The following is a 16,571-nucleotide window of genomic DNA, read 5'->3' on the forward strand; positions in this document are numbered from 1 at the left end:
TTTTCAAGCCGACAGTCTGTCAGGGAAGTTGTAGGCCAACCACTTGGAACCTCTTACAAAGAAGCTGCATTGAAACCCAGAACAAATGTCATGGAAGATCTGAGATCGTTCAGAGGAAAATGCCTCAACTCCTTTCTCAAGCTCTGCCTCTCTCGTTTGGTTGGTTTTCAAACAAGTTACTGGGTGCTGAATATTCTGTACAATGAGGCTCAGTATGGGACGGGGAGGCAAGGGGAAGGGATTAAGGTGACACATCTCTGTGGCACCAATCACCAATGATGAGATCAAACCCAAACAAGGTGAAGATGCAACTGTGGACACAACCATGCTGTGTGGGTAATACTTTTCCAGAGCATGCATCGTGGGATGGGACTTTCCACAGTCTAACTTAGGAATCTCTTAAAAGACACGTGGGTTTGGAGGTGGTACAAATTTGTGAAGTCATGCCCTCTGTCTTGGTATTCTTGAGGTAGGCACAGTACGAGTGATTGAGGATCTATGCAGTGTACCCATTAACCGATTATTGTTCTTTTGCACAGTGAATAGTGGTTTAATCTAGTTCACCCAGCTTGGGTTTATGCTTATTTCCTGGCAACCCAAGGACTACAGACTAAAGAGCTTTCACACTTTACTGGCATTTAAAAGTGTGCCAAGAAAAACCCCAGAGTGCCCAACTTGTGCCATTTTAACTGGCAAATAAACGGGGAATCCCATGGCTGTCATGTGAGGGAACAGGTTTGGTGCACATTAGGGTTGGTGAGGGGGAGGGGGAGCGTGAGTTATTCCAGAGTCTGGTGACACCCATTTAAGCTAAATTATCATCTGAACCCTGAGATTTGATCACTGTCTTGAGAAACCGTGCCTAACATTGTCTTAAACTTGTATATATTGAGGAGAGCTGAGGTAACGGAAATTTTATTGCAGTACAAACCTGCTGCAGTGATAGCTGTTTTGTTAGGCAATGGTTTCAAGGGATACAAATCCAAGGCGGAAAAAATGGGGTTGGGATATGGATCGGCCATGGCCCAACTGAATGGCAGAACAGGCCTGAGGGAGCTTGAAAGGCCTACACCTAACCCCATGTGCTCCAATCTGAGGTTATAACAAGGCAATTCCCTGCATTTGTATCAAACACTGTCAAAGGAGTCAATGCACATCACATCACTGACTGCCACTGAATTTAGAGACCGGCAGTACAGATTTGAAAATAGCTGGGAAAAGGGACATGTTGTCAGAACCTTTGCCAAATGCCAAAGGGAAGATCAATTTAAACTGCACAAGAAGATTGATGCTGATTGGTTGGCAGTTGGTTGAATCATTGGGGTATGGAGAATGCATCAGGGAACAATTAATTGCCAAACATTTGCTTAAATTCAAACTAGGCAAGTCAGCTCTGACTGATCGAAGCACTGCCTCAGAGAATGAACCGTGGAATAACTGCTCCTGCCATGCAACACCCCCCCCATTTCCCCACTTCCCCACCCCCCCACTTTCCCACTTCCCCAGCTTTTGTTTAGTTGAACAAAGGCACAATTGAATGGAGATCTAACCTACTTGTCAATGAATACCGGCACCCTCTTCTCAAGCTCTGTAGATTATTGCTCCGATCATAAACAGAAATTGCTGGCGAAATTCAGCAGGAACAGAACCCGAAATGCTAACGCTGCCAGATCTGCTGAGTTTCTCCAGCAACTTGTTTCAGATCTCCAGCAGCTGCAGTCCTTTGTTTTACTATCGACTATTGTTCCCTTTGTAATTTGGTGTTCTTGTGATTCGGTCCTGATGAATGCAGGGTTAAAAGCTTCAAAAGCATGCCACTTCTCTCCTAAATATACCAGAGACTGCCGCAGTTTATTAAGTTGCGACTTGTGGTTGCTTCCCGTTGAAGGAGAGAAGGTTTAACAGCGAAGGATCAAGCATTAATAAGGGACTACAGTCTGACAAGTCCTGAAATGTTGTTTCACGAGTGAAATAAAATGAAGTTAAAGCGACTCTATGGACTGAGAGGGACCCTGAAGTCCATGACAATTGATATACACATATAAATGTTGATATACAGTACAGTTTGTGTGTCTCGATTTCTTGTTCCTTTTATCTCAGATGCTGCACTTTTGAAATACATACTGAGGTAGTTGTGGATTGTGGCCAAAATCAGTTCAACTATATTAAAAAAACAAAAAAAGTGCTCAAGTGAAGTATGTAAAACCTGACCATGAAAATAATAAAACACAGTTTTTCAAGAGTTTGATGTTCCTGAATTGTTTGAGTTACCTGAAAAAAAGATTGCTGTCTGATAAAACAATGAAGATGAAAATATCTTCTCACCGTCTCTAAATACTGCTTGCAGTCCATTTCAATGCCTACTAAGAGTTGGTGGTCCCCCCCTAGCTGCTGCTGGTGGTAGGCAGGCGGAAATCAAATGAGGTAAGAGATGTCTCCCAACCTTGGCACTGCCCCTTTCTGAGAGGTGCACACAGCCAGCAGCAGCCGGTTGGGGAATCAGCCTCATTTCTTCCCAGTTCTCTGTGCCCGATGCACCTTAACGTATAAAAGCATCGGATCCCTCTACCGTGGTCTTACTTTCAGCTTGCTGCAGTCTGTCAACTGAGTGACAGCTAGAAAGGCAACAGGGTTGGCAGAGGTGAGCTAAGGCAGCCTCCCCGTTTCTTTTTAATCCCCATCAGAGATCCCGTTTTCGAAAACCCCAATTCGAAAATTCAAATGAGCTTTCTCTGTTCGTTTTCTTGTTGTTTACAGTTTCAGTGGCACATCCTGATGACATCATCAAAAGGGGCAAGTATAACGCTGTTCTGATCTACACACAAGACTCATGGTCTCTCCAATTCTTGCACGGTGGGCCTCTAACCCTTGGCTATCATTCTTCAACGAACAATAGAAATACTAAAGGTAGATGGGCCTTGATTCTGCCTGTTTAATCCTGTTTCTAAGCTTCAAAGATGTCCTTCGATGATGTCATCACGCGCAGGCCAAAATTGTTTCCAATTCTTTGAAATTGCTCGTCTACACATGGTTCCCATGATGGGGATCATTGCCTCTCTGAGCAGTAAATTTAGGTCATCCCATACCCTCCTCCCCAATATTATAATAAAAGCAAGTCAGTAGTCTGCTTGCCGTTTATAAACTGAGGTTCTTCTGAACCTCTTCAACCACTTGAAAATTGCGCAATGCGTCTTCAATTGTTTAATACACTCTTCCCGCTATTAAATGTTAGTCCTTTATGTTCAAAGTCCTCAGTGGTAAACTGCAGTAAGCTGTGGTATCGAAATCTCTGCAAGGCCACACAGCGTTGGCCATTTATATATAAAAAAAGAATCATCTACTGACTACTCCTCATTTCAATTCCCATCTTTGGTTTCCCATAAGTTTCTAGTACTTATCTAGGATTGCTGAACCTGTGATAGTATACAGTAGCTAATTTTTTTCTGGCTATAATATAGAAAGAGAATGAGGCCTAGTAACTAGTTACTTTTTAGCAAGGTACCCTACACTCAAGCACAGACACATTCACACGTAAAATGACAAACCTTATTTCAAAACACATAAAGCTTAAGCAGTCTGCTGTATGACAGGATTTAACAGTGGGCACAAGGGTCTCCAGTGAGTAATACACTCGGCACACCTGGATTTTGGATCCCCTAGTCTTGCCTGATTTGAGTGGTTGAGAGCCAAACCCAGCAGTGCCATCTCAGCCCAAGTGACGGGTGATGGTTTCATGAGATTTACACGCATTATGACAGCACTCGTCGTCATGGGAACGCAAACACGGACCCCCTCCCAAACGTAGAACAGCGTTTCTCTGTATTGCAAAGTTGCAAGGGGTGTGGGGCTGAGTGTTTTGCTTCTTTGAAGGAGGGGGTGCCTCACGTGTAAGCCTCAGGTCCATCCCCGTAACTGGCTGAGGACGCTGATAGGGGTGTTCCTGTCCGACGGAGATACAATGTGAATAGGGTCAAGAGACCAGACTCTCTGGAGTTTTGGGTCAAATGTTGCAGTAACTGCATGGCTCTGAAACACATCACCATACACAACTAATTAAATCAGAATAAAAATATATACCCCTCCCTTTCCAATGAGGGGAAGGAGTAAATTAGTTTCTTTTCAAATGCTTATTCAAGAGTGTCGAAATGTATAAACAATGCGTTACAGTCCAACAACTCCCAGCTAGTTTGACAGGTGTCATTTCCATGCAAGATATCACTTGTTACTTAAATACATATCACATATAACTTTCAAAGAAATTCCATCTAATATTACACTTTAAACATGATGTCTTTGTCTGCCCTGACAGATAGTCCCATACCTGTTTTTTTTTCTGGCCTTAGCACAAATATGCGCAAGAAGTTGATTTTTAAAAAGTTTCCTCTCTGCTTGTCCGAAGAAAGAATGAGGTCAGGTGGGATTGATATGCAGCTTGGTTTTGGGGGAAACCTGGCGGGCGATATTGAGGAAGGCAAAACTGAGGTCTTTGTTGCACAGTCACTAATGCTGTGAAGTGTTCAAAGGCAGTTCATGGTGGGAGAGGAAGCCACAGGCGAGATTGAAACTATCTCTCAGCATTGAGACCCAGCAGAGATGGGAGGGGCTAAATAATTTTTAGGCAATTAGTAGCACCTTGAGGAACTTAAGGGGAGAGACCTATAAGAAGGGTCTGTGATGAGGGTCCAGCAATAGATATGTCTTTACTCACTTCATGGAGCACCTGAGAGTTAAATACGCTGCGCCAAGGAGGAGATGTTTGGCACTGGGTTTGGGTCACTATAGTCTCACGAAATGATTGTCCCCAATCATAGAATCCCTAAAGTGTGGAAGCAGGCCGTTCAGCCCATCAAGTTCACACTGATCCTCCGAAGAACAGCCCATCCTTGTAGCCCTGTATTTTCCATGGCCAATCCACCTAGCCTGCGCATCCCTGGACACGATGGGCAATTTAGCATGACCAATCTACCTAACCTGACATCTTTGGACTGTGGGAGAAAACCCACGCAGACACAGGGAGAACGTGCAAACTCTACACAGACAGTCATCCGAGCATGGAATTGAACCGAGATCCCTGGTGCTGTGGAGCAGCAGTGCTAACCACTGTGCCACTGCAGAGCTTGGTGCAGTGTGTTGGGTGAGCCATTAGGCATGGGTTAGGGTTAGCCTTTTTGTGAAGATTCAAATTGATGCCATTTACAGGATTTCATTTCTGCTTGAACCAATACACCTCTCAAATCTATCCCAGATTATTCCATGGGGTTTGGAGCTAACACTAGTCTTCTGTTCCCACCTTCCAACTCTCCTAATAGTAGACAAGCTTAGCCATTTTTAAAAACAGGTGAGAATAAGAATGTGATTCAACTAAGCACAACTGATTTGAATCTTGAAAACCTAACTAGAATATTTGTTTGGTTTTACAGAATTTGAAATCACTGAAGAGAGAATCGTGTTACTGAAACCTTTCATCGTACATTCATCAGGACCAATACAAGAATGCCAAATCTCAAACAATCACAACAATTTATATTACAGGAGAAAGAGTGCTGATTGGTTGGCAAGTCATCTCCAGTTGGCTGAGGTGTTGCCATGGAGGAAGCATGGGGAAGTCTAGGCTCCCAGCTCATTCAAATAAAAAGGTTTCTGGGCTTGAACATATTTCTTCTGTTTACAGAGCCTTAGAAAGTGGCATTCTTGTGGATATCCTGATGAGTGCAAGTTGAAGCTCTTCGGCAACATGCCTCACTTTGCAGTGAGATACCGACAAGTCCTTTGGTTAAGGCACATGCAATTCCAAAAAGCAAAATGGAGGCATAGATATCCCAATGACACCTATCAACACAGCTAACGAATGTTGTCCGGTAACCATTTTAAATATGTATTTTCTTAAAGGAAAGGAAGACCCTGTGCCCACATTAAAGAAGATGTAAACTGGTGCTTATTCATTTTCTTAAGTATATGAAACCCACTTAGTTTCCTTCCCAAGGCACCAATGTTGGCACTTGGCAAAGGCTTTATGTTGGTTTTTGAGGTTGCTGTCCAACATGGCAGTGGCACAGTTGAGGCAGAAGGAAACTTATAATTAAAAAAAACAAAAAAAATGTTTAAAAACTTTTCTTTTTCTGTTGTTGCAATCTTCATGGCTTGCTAGACAGCGGCTGCCCAGCCAATGAGGTAGAATTTTACTGTGAGGTGCTCATTTGCCTCCTGAAGTTGAGGGCTCCTCTGGTCCTTCTGCAGTCGCCTCCTGCTGGTTGGAGACACAAAAAGCAACAGGTTACCATCTCCCATCTCCATAGCTACCTCAGCTCATCTCACCCAAACCTTTGTAACCTGGAGGTATGACTGTAGCCTGCTGCAGGGCTCCCATCTTGCACCTTCTGTCAACTTGAGTAATTCAAAACTCTGCCACTTGTACTCTGGTTCACTCTATGCCATTCACCTATCACCCCAGTGTTCACTAACTTACATTGGCTCCAGCTTGGCTTACAGATCTCATCCACGTGTTCTAATTCCTCCATGCCCTCACCACTCCTGATCTCTGTAACCCCCTTGAGCCTTGCATCCTCTAAGATTAGCTGCAGCATGGTGGCTCAGCAGTTAGCACTGCTGCCACACAGCAACAGGAACCCTGGTGTTTTATTCCAGACTAGAGTGTGGAGTTTGTACCTTCTCTCCGTGTCTGTGTGGGTTTCCTCTGGGTGCACCGGTTTCCTCCCATAATCCAAAAATGTGCAGGTTAGGTTAGGATTGGCCATGCCAAATCGGCCCAGAGATGTGCAGTTTAGATGGTTGCGCCATAGGAAATGTAGGGTTACGGGGATGGGGTTGGGTCTGGATGGGATGCTCTTTTTTTTAACCATTTGTGAGGCTTGGGCATCGCTGGCTGGGCCAGCAGTGACAGCCCATCCCTATTTGCCCTTGAGAAGGTGGTGGTGAGCTGCCTTCTTGAATCACTGCAGTCCACTTGCTGTGGGTTGACCCACAATGGCATTAGGGAGGGAATTCCAGGATTTTGATCCAATGACTGTGAAGGAATGGCGGTATATTTCCAAGGCAGGGTGGTGAGTGGCTTGGAGGGCGGCTTCGAGTGCGGCTTGGAGGGCAACTTGGAGGGCAACTTGGAGGGTGGCTTGGAGGGCGGCTTGGAGGGCGGCTTGGAGGGCAACTTGGAGGGCAACTTGGAGGGCAACTTGGAGGGCGGCTTGGAGGGCGGCTTGGAGGGCAACTTGGAGGGCAACTTGGAGGGCAGCTTGGAGGGCAGCTTGGAGGGCAACTTGGAGGGCAGCTTGGAGGGCAACTTGGAGGGCAACTTGGAGGGCAACTTGGAGGGCAGCTTGGAGGGTGGCTTGGAGGGCAACTTGGAGGGCAGCTTGGAGGGAAACTTGGAGGGCAACTTGGAGGGCAACTTGGAGGGCAGCTTGGAGGGCAACTTGGAGGGCGGCTTGGAGGGCGGCTTGGAGGGCAGCTTGGAGGGCAGCTTGGAGGGCAGCTTGGAGGGCGGCTTGGAGGGCAGCTTGGAGGGCAGCTTGGAGGGCGGCTTGGAGGGCAACTTGGAGGGCAGCTTGGAGGGCAACTTGGAGGGCAACTTGGAGGGCAGCTTGGAGGGTGGCTTGGAGGGCAACTTGGAGGGCAACTTGGAGGGCAACTTGGAGGGCAACTTGGAGGGTGGCTTGGAGGGCAACTTGGAGGGCAGCTTGGAGGGCAACTTGGAGGGCAACTTGGAGGGCAACTTGGAGGGCAACTTGGAGGGCGGCTTGGAGGGTAGCTTGGAGGGCAGCTTGGAGGGCAGCTTGGAGGGCGGCTTGGAGGGCAACTTGGAGGGCAGCTTGGAGGGCAGCTTGGAGGGTGGCTTGGAGGGCAACTTGGAGGGCAGCTTGGAGGGCAGCTTGGAGGGTGGCTTGGAGGGCAACTTGGAGGGCAGCTTGGAGGGCAGCTTGGAGGGCAGCTTGGAGGGCGGCTTGGAGGGCGGCTTGGAGGGCAACTTGGAGGGCGGCTTGGAGGGCAACTTGGAGGGCGGCTTGGAGGGCAACTTGGAGGGCAACTTGGAGGGCAGCTTGGAGGGCGGCTTGGAGGGCAACTTGGAGGGCAGCTTGGAAGGCAACTTGGAGGGCGGCTTGGAGGGCAACTTGGAGGGCGGCTTGGAGGGCAACTTGGAGGGCAACTTGGAGGGCAACTTGGAGGGCGGCTTGGAGGGCAACTTGGAGGGCGGCTTGGAGGGCAACTTGGAAGGCAACTTGGAGGGCGGCTTGGAGGGGATGCTGTTCCCAATTTCCTGCTGCCCTTGTTCTTCTGGGTGGAAGTGGCTGTTGGTTTTGAAGGTGCTGTCTAAGGATCTTAGGTGAATTTCTGCAGTGCATCTTGTAAATAATACATGCTGCTACTGAGCACCAGTGGTGGAGGGATTGAACATTTGTAGATGTGGTGCCAATGGTGTCAAGCTGCTTGAGTGTTGTTGGGGCTGCAGCCATCCAGGCAAGTGGGGAATATTCCATCACACTCCTGACTTATGACTTGTAGATGGTGGATAGACTTTGGGGTGTCAAGAGGTGAGTTACTCGCTGCAGTATTCCCTAGTCTCTGACCTGCTCTTGTAGCCACTGTGAGGCCAGTTGAGTTTCTGGTCAATGGTAACCCCAAGGATATTGGCTGTGAGGGATTCAGTGATGGTAATACCATTGAATGTCAAGGGCGGTGGTTGGAGTGTCTCTTATTGGTGATGGTCATTGCCTGGCATTTGTGTGGCACGAATGTTACTTGCCACTTGTTGGCCCAAGCCTGAATATTGTCCAGTTCTTGTCGCATTTGAGCACGGACTGCTTCAGTATCTGAGGAGTCACGAATGGTGCTGAACACTGTTCAATCATTGGCTAGCACCCACACTTCTGTCCTTATGACAGAGGGAAGGTCATTGATGAAGCAGCTGAAGATTATTGGGCCTAGGACACTACCCTGAGGGACTCCTCCAGAGATGCGCTGGAGCTGAGATGACTGACCCTCTATAACCACAACCATCTTCCTTTGTGCCAGGTATGACTCTAACCAGCAGAGTGTTTGCCCCTTGAAACCCATTGATTCCTGTTTAGCCAGGGCTCCTCAAAGCCATACATGGTCAAATGCAGCCTTGATGTCAAGGGCTGTCACTCTCACCTCACCTCTGGAATTCAGCTCTTTTTTCCATGTTTGAACCAAGGCTGTAATGAGGTCAGGAGCTGAGTGAAGGAGCCGGAGGGTCAGTGAAGACTCAATGGACCGAATGTCCTGCTTCTGCACTGTTGAGATTCTGTGAGATCTCTGCCTTGCTCCATGTCTGGATACTTGAGCTTTCCTGGTGCATATTGCTCCTCTAATTTTGATCTTGTCTTGAGTTGTCTGGGCCCTAAACTCCCTCCATAAACCTCTCCACCATTCTGAATTCCTCTCCATAAAATCTACCTCTTCAAGCAAGCTACCTGTCCACAAATTGCCCAATTTTGACTTAGTGACAGATTTCGCCAGATTGCACTCCTGTGGAGTGTTTTGGGTCAAGTTACTGTGTGTTGAAGGCATTACAGGAACACAAGGTGTTGTCATTTGATTTGTCCCATGTCTGAAACAGATTAGTCAGAATTTCTGAATCCAGCTCAGGTTCTAGACAGACATACAAAGATAAACAGCAGAAATAAATATCATCTGTTATGATCTAACACCTTTCCACAATGTACAGAAACATCTCAATGGTCCTATTGTTGCTGATAAATGCGCCAGATGTTTAGCATACAGTAAAATTGTATAATGAATGATGAATGTTGAGTTATGTCTCGCAATTGATATATCTTGTTCATCTTCATGACATCATCACTGTACTGTAGTATGTAACTTGATGGTACGAAGGTCTCATCTACCATCCTACCTCAGATCACTTGAAGTACAACACTCTACGGCAAGTATGCCGCTTTGTTGTGACCTTATAGCTTAATATTAGCCCTGGACTCTTATGTGCCTGAGGAATGTAATGTTTGTGTGTGTTAGTTGTGATAAGTATCTGTTGAATTCTTCAATACCACTGTATCCATGCCCAGTTTCTTATTCTACGATAAATAATATGAGCATTGCTGCGTTAAGTAAAACACGTGTTGGAGGTAAACTCACACTAGTGAAAAGATTAGCATTTTTTTGGAGTATTTTCTGAAAGAAATCTTGTTATCGGGAAGCAATGGCCTCATGGTATTATCACTGGACTGTTAACCTAAAGACTCAGGTTCAAATCCTGCCATGGCAGATGGTGGAATTCGAATTCAATAAAAATCTGGGATTAAGAGTCTAATAATGACTATGATTCCATTGCCAATTGTCGGAAAACCCATCTGGTTCACTAATGCCCATTAAGGATGGAAATTTGCTATCCTTACCTGGACTGGCCTACATGTGACTCCAGACCCACAGCAATGTGGTTGACTCTTAACTGCCTTCTCGGCAACAGATGCTGGCTAATGATGCCCTCATCCCATGCATGATTAAAAGAACAAAGAACAAATGAGAAGTACAGCACAGGAACAGACCCTTCAGCCCTCCAAGCCCGTGCCAATCATCATGTCCTAACTAAACTAAAAAACAAACCTTCTGTCTTTATTTGGTCTGTATCCTTCTATTCCCTCCCTATTCATGTAGCCATCCAGATGCCTCTTAAATGTCACCAATGTGCCCGCTTACACTACCTCTTCTGCAGTGCATTCCACACTCGTACTACTCTCTGTGTGAAAAACGTCCCTTGAACATCTCCCTGAAACTTGCCTCCTCTCAGTTTGAAGCTGTGCCCCTGTGTGATTGCTGTGTTTTGAATATCACTGAAGCCAGTGGCTCATTTGCTTAATGGACACCTCTGGTAAAAAGGCATTACACTGGGTGCAGTATCGCATCATCCACGTCCTGCACTGGGTGCAGTATCGCATCGTCCACGTCCTGCACTGGGTGCAGTATCGCATCGTCCACGTCCTGCACTGGGTGCAGTATCGCACCGTCCACGTCCTGCACTGGGTGCAGTATCGCACCGTCCACGTCCTGCACTGGGTGCAGTATTAGACCATTTAAGTCCTGCATTGGCACTTCAATTACATGGCCCTTGGATACAAACTGAGTGGTATTACAAACTGAGGTCAACTGGGAATCATTAGTTGATGTCAACGTCTCAGAAGAGTAGAGACACTGAATGGACTATTAAAAGAAATGATGAACAGAACAGGTTTGGTGGTGGGCTCCTGCTCTGGGCAAGCCAGCCCACCAGGGAATTTCTTGAGAGGGACTCACCCCACAACCAGGTCTGTTGCAACAGTCCATCGAATCTCCCGATTACCAAAATGACTGCAATGGAAACCTTTTAGAGAAGGGGCGAGCACTCGGTTCTTTTTTTGGCGTTTCAAGCAGCGAATTAGTTTGATTCTATCTTTGCAAAACTTCCCCTCTGCTGCATTTTTGTAACAGATTGTGATGGTGGCCATTGGTGCAGGACCGGCTCAGCTGGCCAGGGGGCGGAAGGGGGTGGGGGGATTGCACTGAAGGGGATGGGATTCCCCCTGCGTGTTTCCTCAGTTTATAATAGACTTCAGGTTCCTGCTCCCCCAAACCCCTTGGGGTTGCTTGATATGTAGCAATATAACAGAATTTACCACAAAGTACATGGGGAAGAACCAGCCCATTGTGTCTGTCGCCTTTAGATAAGCTGTATTATCATTGTCATAATCATTAGTCTACCTCGTCACCTCTGCTCTCCCCGCCAACTCCCCCAAACCCCCTGATAACAGCCGGTAATCTGTCTAAGAGTCTAGATTAGAGTGGTGCTGGAAAAGCACAGCAGGTCAGGCAGCATCCAAGGAGCATGAAAATCAATGTTTCAGGCAAAAGCCCTTCATCAGGAATAGGTGGCCTCTATTCTTGATGAAGGACTTTTGCCCGAAACGTTGATTTTCCTGCTCCTCGGATGCTGCCTGACCTGCTGTGCTTTTCCAGCACCACTCTAATCTAGACTTTGGTTTCCAGCATCTGCAGTCCTTGCTTTTACCTAGGTAATGTGTCTAAGACAAGTTTTATGAAATGCATTGCACAGGACAAATGTCAACCCGAAAAATGAAACCCTTGGGCAATTCATGGATGAATCTCAGCAAATTCCTCTCCAAACTCTGAAGGGAGTCAGCCATGATTTAAAGAAGGATCACTGGACCTGAAACGTTAACTCTGACTCTCTCTCCACAGATCTGGCCAGACTTACTGAGTTCCTCCAGCAACTTCTTTTTTTGTTGGAGTCAGCAACATTACAGGAGAGTGAAGAGACTGATGCCAGGTTAGACCCATGTCCCTTCTCAAACTTGAGATGTTCACCCACTTGTATGTTGGAGGTACATTCACCTCATGCTCTGGAAATTGCTTCTAGAGGTCGATGCTCTTTGTCAAAAGAAATTCTGCCTGGCATCTGACCGAACTCTACATTTGTGCATTTTGTACTAATGTGCTCAGGTCACCATGTACACATCACAAATAACATAATCCCCACCAAAGACAACCCTATTAAAGGAACATAGCCTCTTGAAGCAATTATTTCTTCAGTATAAGCTATTTCCCACGCCCTGAACTTATCCTTCTGGACCATAAGCCTGCTCTATCACAAGAGAGAGAGACAGAGAGACAGACAGACAGAAAGAGAGATGAATGGTGGTGGTTTAACCTGAGGGTCACCACTCTGCAGGCGAAGGGAGAGGTTGAGAAGGAGAGTCCTTGGTAACCTCAGCCTGTGTGGGAATTGAAGCTACACCACTGGAATCACTCTGTATCACAAACCAGCCGTCCAGTTATCTGAACCCCCGCCCCCATCCCAGTAATTAGGGGTTGTTCCATTTCAGATAATTCTAGTGGTCCTCCTCTAGACTTTTACAAGCCTGCACACCTCTAGCCATGGCAGGGGACTGAAACAGAATCATAGAATTATCACGGACAAGTGGAGGCTATTTATCCCATCGGGTCAGCACTAGCACTGGGTGATACAATCAGTGCAAGATCAGTGGCATAAGATGAGGTGGAATTCCATTTGTATAACCTGAACTCAGAGACTAATGCAAACAGATCATGGGTTGACTGTAAACCCACATTCTGCTATCCAAAAGCTCAAAATGTTTGGGCTCAAAGACTCCCACATTGAAAAGATGAGCACCGCATTTCATTTCCTCTTGGTCCTTTCCTGGAATGTGGCATCATTGGTAAGAGCAACACTTATTGTCCAGCCATGACTGTCCTTGGATTGCCCTTGGTCATGCCCAGTGTAGGGGAGTCCAGAACTAGAGGGCGTAGGTTGAAGGTGAGAGGGGAAAGATTTAAAAGGGACCTGAGGAGCGACAGAGGGTGGTATGTGTATGGACTGAGCTGCCAGAGGAAACGGTGGAGGCTGTTACAATTACAACATTGAAAAGTCCTCTGGCTGGGTATATGAATAGGAAGAGTTTAGTGGGATATGGGTCGAAGTGTGGTGCTGGAAAAGCACAGCAGGTCAGGCAGCATCCGAGGAGCAGGAGAATCGACGCTTCGGGTAAAAGCCCTTCATCAGGAATGATGAATGGCTTTTGCCCGGAACATCGACTCTCCTGCTCCTCGGATGCTGCCTGACCTGCTGTGCTTTTCCAGCACCACACTCTCGACTCCAATCTCCCAGATCTGCAGTTCTCACTTTCGCCTTTAGAGAGATATGGGCCAAGTGCTGGCAAACAGGACTAGATTAATTTAGGATATCTGGACAGCACGGACAGGTTGGACCGAAGGTTCTGTTTCTGTGCTGTACATCTACATGACCTTATGCTAGTCTAGAAAACTGTGGGTGGCACGGTGCACAGTGGTTAGCACTGCTGCCTCACAGCGCCAGAGACCCGGGTTCAATTCCCGACTCAGGCGACTGACTGTGTGGAGTTTGCACATTCTCCCCGTGTCTGCGTGGGTTTCCTCCGGGTGCTCCGGTTTCCTTCTACAGTCACAAAAGATGTGCAGGTCAGGTGAATTGGCCATGCTAAATTGCCCGTAGTGTTAAGTAAGAAGGGGTAAATGTAGGGGTATGGGTGGGTTGCGCTTCGGCGGGTCAGTGTGGACTTGTTGGGCCGAAGGGCCTGTTTCCATACTGCAAGTAATCTAATCTAATCAAAACTAATGAGACAATAGCCTGATTTTGAGCAATAAGAGTGGGTTAAATCGTAAGGAGCTAAGAGGAGGGAGAAATCTTAATTTGATAGAATTTTACATTGAGTTTCACAGTGATTTCGTTAATTAGTCTGTCTTATTAAGGTTCATGTACCTACATAATTAGAAGGGGTGAGTTAGCTCAGGTAGATTCGGAAACTACATTAAAAGATGTGGCTGATTCACAATCTTACAAATTAATTCAAAATCTGTAGCAAATATACACTTTCTTAAGAAATTAAAAACCCCTTGGGAAAAGTGGTCTAAACATGGATAACAAGAGAAGTGAGGTGGACTTACATATGAGCCAAACTGGCTAACATTGGCAGGTTCCTGTGCCAAAATGACATGAATGAATCAACTGGATTTTTACAAAATCTTTCAGATTAATTTTTACTCAAATGATAAACAGCACAATGAAGCTCTGTACCAGAAAATTAGCCCATTAAGATCAATAGATTTACTTGATTCTTTATGCACCACATTTCAAAGTAATTAATTGTACAATACGCGATAATAAAGCATATTCTGTTCTATACAATGAAGCGTTAAGATAGACAGATAGATCGCAGGTAGGAAGAAGCTGTTCCCACTCATTAAAGAAACAAGTGAGAAGGCACAGATTTAAAAGAAGGAAGGGTGATGTGAGGGAATGCTTTTTCATCTGCATGCAGGGGATGGAATGCACTATTCAGTTTAGGCATTTGAGCAGGACATTGGAGGATTATTTGGATAGAAATAGTGTGCGGGGTATGGGAAAATATCTGGAGATTGTCACTGGATAATGATGCTCGTTTGAATAGCTGGTCCAGATGTACTGAATGGCCTCCCTCTGCTATCCTGTGATGCTGTAGGGATAAGCATTATAATACTATTTCAATGTTCTGTCACGATCATTCTCATTTCAGTCGGTTGAGCCCCTGACGTTCTGATTTAAGAGTTGCTTCCACACTCCCTACAAAAGCAAACTCCCAGCTGAAAAGACTTCATTCTCAAGCAATGCCACCATTTTATTTTGAATTGCTGAGGTAATCTCTGCATGGCTGAGGGGGTGCTGCATTGTCGTGGGTGCCACGTTTTTGTGTGAGACGGTATAGGCCTGGCTTTCTCAGACATCAAAATACCCCTTGGCTCTAACTGGAGGAAGGCAGTGTTGGGGTGATACCTCTCCCTGGGGAACCTCTAGTGTGGAGGTGCCAGTGTTGGACTGAGGTGGACAAAGTCAGAAGTCACATGACACCAGGTTATGGCCCAACAGGTTTACTTGAAATCACAACGCTCCGAAAGCTTGTGATTTGAAATAAACCTGTTGGACTATAACCAGGTGTTGTGTGACTTCTGACTTGGGGAATGTCTGACGTAATGTCAAATCTTTCTGATCGCCACATTTCAAAGTAATTCATTGCTCGTGAAGCATTTTCCCAAGGATTCTGAGTGATGCAAACATAAGCACAAATCTTCAAGTCTTTCTCTCAGGTTTGAAAGTCAATTCCTCTCCTATCTCCTTGGGGCAGGCTGAGATTACTTTGTCAAACACGGATATCTTTCCACTGCCAATCCCCTCTTCGGAATAGATACGCTTTATCAAAAAATGGGCTGGCAGTTTCACATTTGTGATAAATTTTTCTCATACAGAGAGTAACAGATGCTTCAATGGGGGAGCTACGATATTCAAGACCCACCTACGTGCCCTTCATAAACACGTGTTGGCTTCTAGTGCTGTTCCAATTTTAGTCTGAGTTTTAACAAAGTCTTGTCATTCTTGTCTGACAGGCCTCCTGGTGTGCTGTTAACAATGGGTATAGACTAGGATGTCAGGGATCAACTACATAACCAAGGCATTGCACTGAGGTTAAAGTGTAAATCAAAACAGCATTCAGTGGTGACACTGAGTACAAATTGGACAGGAGGGGGAAGAGAGTCAGGGAGGTTAACAGGTCAGAGTTCACCATGTTCTGGCCATTGAGTCACTGTTATCACTGCAAAGACTAAACCGTGTCAGTGGGGCTCTTGTGGTGCAATGGAAGTGACCCTGTCCCTGAGTCAGGGAGCCCAGGTACAAGTCCCACCTGCTCCACAATATATAGGAGCAGAATGAGGCCATTTCACCCATCAAGACTGCACCATTGTTCACTGTGCTTCTCAACCCTGTTCTCCTGCATTCTCCCTGTAACTTTCCATTTCCCCCTTACTAATCAAGAACAATCTCTGTTTGAAATCATGCAATGATGCCAGGGGGGCATGTAACATTGTCTCTAAACAGGTTGAAGAGGAAAATTTAAATCAAGCAGTGATGAAGAGAGCGGGCAACAGAAGTGTCACACATTCTTGGCACAATCCCACAGAAATAGGGCTGCTAGTCACATCACACAAAGGGTAATAGA

General features: G+C 46.1%; 1 protein-coding gene across 1 annotated transcript in view; it reads right to left on the bottom strand.

The window, feature by feature from the left end:
• Window positions 1-1,969: 1,969 nt before the first annotated feature.
• LOC122558835 (high mobility group protein HMG-I/HMG-Y) overlaps window positions 1,970-16,571 on the bottom strand; it is a 266,190-nt gene continuing 251,588 nt past the window's right edge. Inside the window, exon 6 of the mRNA XM_043707656.2 lies at window positions 1,970-6,247. Coding sequence (XP_043563591.1) covers window positions 6,194-6,247 — 54 coding nt within the window. The 3' untranslated portion in view covers window positions 1,970-6,193. The remainder of the gene's footprint in view (window positions 6,248-16,571) is intronic.

The sequence above is a fragment of the Chiloscyllium plagiosum genome, unplaced genomic scaffold (assembly GCF_037043375.1).
Source record: "Chiloscyllium plagiosum isolate Xiang-an unplaced genomic scaffold, Cpla_swu_hap1 HiC_scaffold_14, whole genome shotgun sequence".
Taxonomy (NCBI): domain Eukaryota; kingdom Metazoa; phylum Chordata; class Chondrichthyes; order Orectolobiformes; family Hemiscylliidae; genus Chiloscyllium; species Chiloscyllium plagiosum.